Raw genomic sequence first — 6,396 nt, forward strand, 5'->3', positions numbered from 1 at the left:
AGAGTTTGCAAAGCTCGCTCAAGTGCAAGAAGTGTCGCTCGAGCAAAGGAGCAAAATTCTAGGCAACAAGAGTTGGGAAACCAAACAACCAATGTCACGACCCAAACTTGCCCCTATAGGTTTAGCGTCGTAACCGAAAAGTAATCATTGGATTACCAAAGGCCTCTAAACAGAATAACATATAATTAGGGCCTGCAGAAGCAAATATATAAAACACATTGCCCATAAAGCTGTGATGACATATATAGGACAGAAATTTAAAAATTTATATACAAATATGTGACTTTAAAAAAATAAAGTTGTCTTACGTCACATTCATTACAGATGAAGCAAAAAGGGAACTTAGCCCCATATATAGATAAACAAAAGTTTGCTTGTATATCAATAGAAAACAAAGTCTTAAACGTTTACAAAACATGGCCACAAGGCTTTCCTTAATCCGGAACCTCATTGGGAGGCACAAAAGGGTGGCTAACACACCAAAACTCCAAGCAGCAGCTTAGGCCTAGTCACGTGCCTGGTCACCTACATACATAATATAAAATAGTGAGCAGAAACCCAGTAAATAATAACAGAGTAAAGAATTTAATGAATGATGTCCCATAGCATATTTCGAATCAGAAATGAATTCAGTTTCACATACTTAACCAGAGATTATAGCAGTTATATGCGGTACATCCATTTAGCCGTCATATCATATCAAATTTTCTTAGTTGGTACTGACGACCACATAAGTCCACATCTTGTGCACAAGTAGCCATGGTATTGTTACCCCTAGGCGAGGGCCACGTAAACATAGGCCTAGGTATTGTTACTTCCGAGCAAGGGCCACATGAACATAAGACACAGTATTGTTACCCTTAGGCGAGGGCCACATGCATATCAGCCAAGGTATTGTTACCCCCGGGCGAGAGCCACGTAAACTATCGATGCTACCAATACATTTCAGAAAATAGACATTCATTCATGATTCACAAATAGCATTTCGGATAGCATTTCAAAAAATAGATCTTATTACATCATACAAAAAATAAATAAAATTGAATATAGCTTTACTAAGTTATTACTCATAGTTCGCTTCAGAGGCAGTCATACAGAGCAGATAATTCAAAGAGCTTATGGCGCGTAACCTATACAAACATAACAGATACATTCTTGAAACACACACTCGTATATAACTTAACCCAATACATTCATTCCTAGTGTGTTTCTAAGTCTTATCCTTATTATTATGTCTTAACTATGGCATAAGAATGCCTAGGATGCAATGAGAATGCTGAAATGTACTTGAGAACACTTAACAAAACTTGTTAAAAATAGGGGTCTCGCTCGAACGCAACTTCCTTCGCGCAAGCGGTATAAAAACTCTACAAAAGAACTGGTGGTGTAAATTCTCCGCTCGACGATCGCTCGAGCATGTGACTGAGATCTTCGCTCGAGCGCCACTCTTGTCGCTCGAATGGTCTGCAAAAATTATAAACTTCTGGGAGCATGCATTTTACGCTCGAGCGCAAGATCTGTCACTCGAGCGAAGGAGCAAAATTTGAAATTTCCATATTGCTCTTTCTTGTTCAAAACTCAAATTCAACACATCAGAACTCATCATTTTGGGCCAAAAACTTAAGGAAACATGTGTGAACTTGGAAAACATTGGGAATTCAAGATCATTTCGTAAAATCAAGGCCTAAAAGCTTACTAATTGTGTAAAACAAAACACAATTCATTGAAAACATAACATGCATAAGATGGCTTGGCTTCAAGGCTTCCAAGACATGATCATTTGGTATAAAATGATGCAAAACAAGATGAATTCTCAAAACAAAGGTAGACTTAGCATATGCATGTGAGAATTACTTGAAATTTAACTCAAAACGTAAGAAAATGTGCGTACATGCATGTATGACATGGCTCAAGTTCATCTATTCTAGCCCAATCCTTGCATTATTCAACTAAATTCTCTTGAATTTATGGTCTAGACATCATAGTATACAATTCAAAGGTGGAATTCCTACCTCAACCTCTCAATGAAGCTCTAGTTAGTGAATTCTCTAAGGTACTAAGCCAATTTCCTTGAATTCTCTTGCAATTTCTTCCAAGCTCAAGTGTTGATCTCAACTCTCTTGGTCTCTTCTTCCTCTCTCTCACGTTTGTCTCTTGTAGGCTCAAATATGATGACAAAAAGGTGACTCAAGTGGTATGTATAGGCCTTATATAGGCTTGCTTAGGAAATTTAATTAATCTTAACTTAAGCTAAGCAAATTGACTTTAATTATTCGAATTTAATGCGTTCCAAATTGAATTTTAATTAAATTTATCATAAAATTCTAAAAATTCTAACTAACACAGAAATCAAGTCAATTTTGTAATCGAATGTCGATAAGGCATTCAATTCGCAAAACAGAACAAAACCGGAGACAAATATTCCTACGCAAAACAGATAAAAATTCATATAGCACATAACACATGCAATTAATGCAAAATTTTTGCCTTAATCACTCTTTAGGCATTCTTAATCATGGTTTAATGGTTAATCATAGATCGGGGTTGTTACAATCATTCCCTCTTAAAAGAGTTTGGTCCTGCAAACTCGAATTACCTTCGTTTTGGAAGAATGCTGGATCTAGAGGGAACAAATCTGGGTACTTCTTCATCATATCTTCCTCGGTCTTCCAAGTCGCATAAGTCCCTCCATGGTTTTGCCAATCAACATTCACCAATAGAATTTTCTTGTTTCTTAATCTTTTGATTAAGTAATTAACAATCTGTATTGGCCATTCTTTGTAAGTAAAATCATCTTTCAGAAGCACATGAGTTGGTTTAATCACATGGAATAGATCTCTCAAATACTTTCGAAGCATAGATATATGAAAAACACTATGCATATGCTCCATGACCGGCGATAAGGCTACTCGATACATCACCGGATTGATCTTCTCAAGAATTTTATATGGCCCAACATATCTCGGTGCTAGCTTGCCATTTACACCAAACCGAGTTTTCTCTTTCATTAGAGTCACTTTGATAAACACGTAATCCCCGATTTCATACTCTTTGTCTCTTCTTTTAACATCTGCATAACTCTTTTGGCGGCTTTGTGCAGTCTGTAATCTTTATTGAATCAATTTCACATTTTTCGTCGTTTTTTGCACAAGTTCCGATTCCAACAAAGGTCTATCACCTACCTCGGTCCAACAAATCAGAGAACGACATTTCCTTCCTTACAGAGCTTCATAAGGAGCCATCCCAATACTTGAGTGATAGTTATTATTATACACAAATTCGGCCAATGGTAAGTAGGTCTCCTAACTACCTTGGAAATCTAGGGCACACATTTTGAGCATATCCTCCAAAGCCTGTATTGTTCTTTCTGATTAGCCATTTGTCTGTGGGTGATAAGCACTGCTTAGTCTCAATTTAGTCCCTAAAGCTTGTTGTAGACTCTACCAGAATCTTGAGGTAAACTTAGGATCTTTGTCAGATGCAATAGATACTGGCACACCGTGTAATCTCACAATCTCATTTACATAAATGTTAGCTAACTTATCCGCATTATAAAAAGCTTTCATAGATAAAAAATGAGCAGATTTAGTAAAACGGTGAATTATGACCCAAATAGAATCCATATCTCGAGAGGAGCGAGGCAATTCCATAATGAAATCCATGGTAATGTACTCCTATTTCCATTCCGGTAGTGGAGGTGGCTGAAGTAGTCTAGTAGGTCGTTGATGTTCGGCTTTAACTTGTTGGCAATACAAACATCTAGCCACATAGTCAGCGATACTTCTCTTTATTCCAGGCCACCAGAAATTCTATTTCAATTCTTGATACATCTTTGTATTCCATGGATGCATAACAAATTTGGAGTTGTGGGTTTCAGCCAAAACACGTTTTCTTAATTCAGAATGGTCCGGTACACAAAGTCCACCCTGAAGTTTCAATACATTGTTCTCCAACACAAATCCTGGTCTAGGCTTTGAGTCAATCTCATCAACAATTTTCCTCAGAGACTCATCTTCAAGTTGTTTCTCTCTAATTTCTCCAATGATGGCAGGTTGAGCGGAAATGACAGCTAGGATTCCATCATGTTCGCGCAACACAATTTCAATCTCATTTCTCTCTAGGTCACATTACAATTCCCTCTGGCTAGTAAGCAAACATGACAAATTTCCAATAGATTTTCGGCTCAAGGCATTCGCTACTGTATTAGCTTTGCCTGGATGGTACAAAATCTGCAAGTTATAATCCTTGATCAATTCAAGCCATCGTTTCTGTCTCATGTTCAGTTCTTTTTGGGTGAAGAAGTATTTCAAGCTTTTATGGTCAGTATACACCTCGCAAGTCACACCATACAAATAGTGTCGCCAAATTTTCAAGGCAAACACCACAGCTGCTAGTTCTAGGTCATGTGTCGGATAGTTCTTTTCATGTGGTCGGAGTTGCCGAGAAACATAAGCAATTGCCTTACCATTTTGCATTAGTACACATCCTAAACCTTTGTAGGAAGCATCACTATAAATCTGAAACCCATCGGTTCCGTTAGGCAAGGTCAGAATTGGTGCAGTTACCAGTCTAGTTTTTAGGTCTTGAAAGGTTGACTCCCGTTGATCATTCCAATCAAATGGTACATTTTTCTAAGTCAGTTGAGTGAGTGATAAGGCAAGCTTGGAGAATTCTTTCACAAATCTGCGATAATAGCCTGTAAGTTCCAGAAAATTTCTAACTTCAGACACATTGGTTAGCCTTGGCCAGTTTACAATGGCTTTAATTTTCTGTGGTCCATTGATATACCATCCTTGTCAATCACATGTCCCAAAAATGCTACACTGTCAAGCTAGAATTCACATTTGGACATTTTTGCATACAACTTCTTTTCTCTCAACATCTGTAAAGCAGTTCTCAGGTGATGTTCATGTTCTTTCCTACTTTTGGAGTAAATCAAGATATCATCAATAAACACAATGATAAATTCATCAAGAAATTGTTTACACACCCTATTCATTAGGTCCATAAAAGCTGCAGGTGCATTCGTTACCCTAAATGGCATGACTTAAAATTCGTAGTGCCTATATCTCGTCTGAAAGGCAATTTTCTCTATATCTTCTGCTTTAGCTTTCAATTGGTGATATCTGGATCTAAGCTCAATTTTGGAAAAGACTTGGGCTTCCTGTAGTTGGTCAAATAAGTCATCTATTCGAGGTAGTGGGTATTTATTCTTGATAGTCACTTTGTTCAACTCCCGATAGTCTATACACAGGCTCAAAGATCCGTCTTCCTTTTAACAAATAAAACTGGAGCACTCCAATGTGAAGTGCTCGGTCGGATGAACTTCTTGTTTAACAAGTCTTGAAGTTGGCTTTTTAATTTTTTCAACTCAGAAGTTGACATTCTATATGGGGTTTTTGGAAATTGGTTGTGTTCCGGGTACAACATCAATTGGTAAACTCAATTTCTCTATCAATTAACTCCCCGAGCAATTCAGTTGGAAACATATCAGGAAATTCATTTACTACCGAGATGTTCTCTATAGTAAGACTATTAGAAGTCACAGTCAAAACATAACACATGTACCCTCTACATCCCTTCCTATGTAGTTTAACAACTTTTATGTCATAAATCAAATATGGGAGATGAACTACCCCATTCCCAGTAAACATAAATTCAAGTAAACGAGGTGGATGAAACACAACAGATTTATCAACACAGTTAATAGTTGCACAGTACTTCGTCAACGAGTCCATACCCAGTATGCAATCAAAATAATCAATACCCAATGGCAATAAATCAACATACAGTGTCACATCACCAATTACTAGTTCACATGCCGGATAAACATAAGTACATAACATAGAACCCCCAGATGGTGTAGAAACAAACAATAAATAATGCATAGGTTCTAAAGGTCTAGTTAATTTTCGAGAAAAGGCATGCGATACAAATGAGTGTGTAGAACCAAAATCTATCAAGACATATGCATTTTGATTACCGATGGAAATTATACCTGACACCACAGACTCGGTGTTCTGTACATCCCTAGGAACTAGTGCGAACATTCTTCCATGTCTCAACGTCTCATTTCCCGTGTTACCTCTGGCATTAACTCGTGCATTTGTTCTTGCTATAGAAGCAAACTCGGCTAAACTTGCTGTAGGACGGTTAGTATCATCAGATCTCAACAAACAATCTCTAACCATGTGGCCAGTCTTGCCACACTGAAAACAAGCACCTGATGCATGGTAACATGTGCCTTTATGCTTTCTTCCGCAATCGGGACAGTTTGGAATAGATCCACTACTCTGACTAGAGCTACTAGAGGATCCCGTATTCTGCCTTTTTGAAAATGACCGACCCTTCTTGAAATTAAATCCGGACCGTTTACCCTTCTATTCAGTTGTTGGA

General features: G+C 37.7%; 1 protein-coding gene across 1 annotated transcript; it reads right to left on the reverse strand.

The window, feature by feature from the left end:
* Positions 1 to 5,429: 5,429 nt before the first annotated feature.
* Positions 5,430 to 6,191, reverse strand: LOC145822254 (uncharacterized). The gene has a single exon (XM_082918874.1). It carries the CDS (start codon positions 6,189 to 6,191, stop codon positions 5,430 to 5,432), a length of 762 nt encoding a protein of 253 aa, XP_082775000.1.
* Positions 6,192 to 6,396: the final 205 nt, after the last annotated feature.

The sequence above is a fragment of the Camellia sinensis genome, chromosome 3, assembly GCF_055761805.1.
Source record: "Camellia sinensis isolate YWXY chromosome 3, ASM5576180v1, whole genome shotgun sequence".
NCBI lineage: Eukaryota > Viridiplantae > Streptophyta > Magnoliopsida > Ericales > Theaceae > Camellia > Camellia sinensis.

Excerpts from the sequence above, each read along its gene's own strand:
- LOC145822254 (XM_082918874.1), bottom strand. The coding sequence starts at position 6,191 with ATGGTTAGAGATTGTTTGTTGAGATCTGATGATACTAACCGTCCTACA.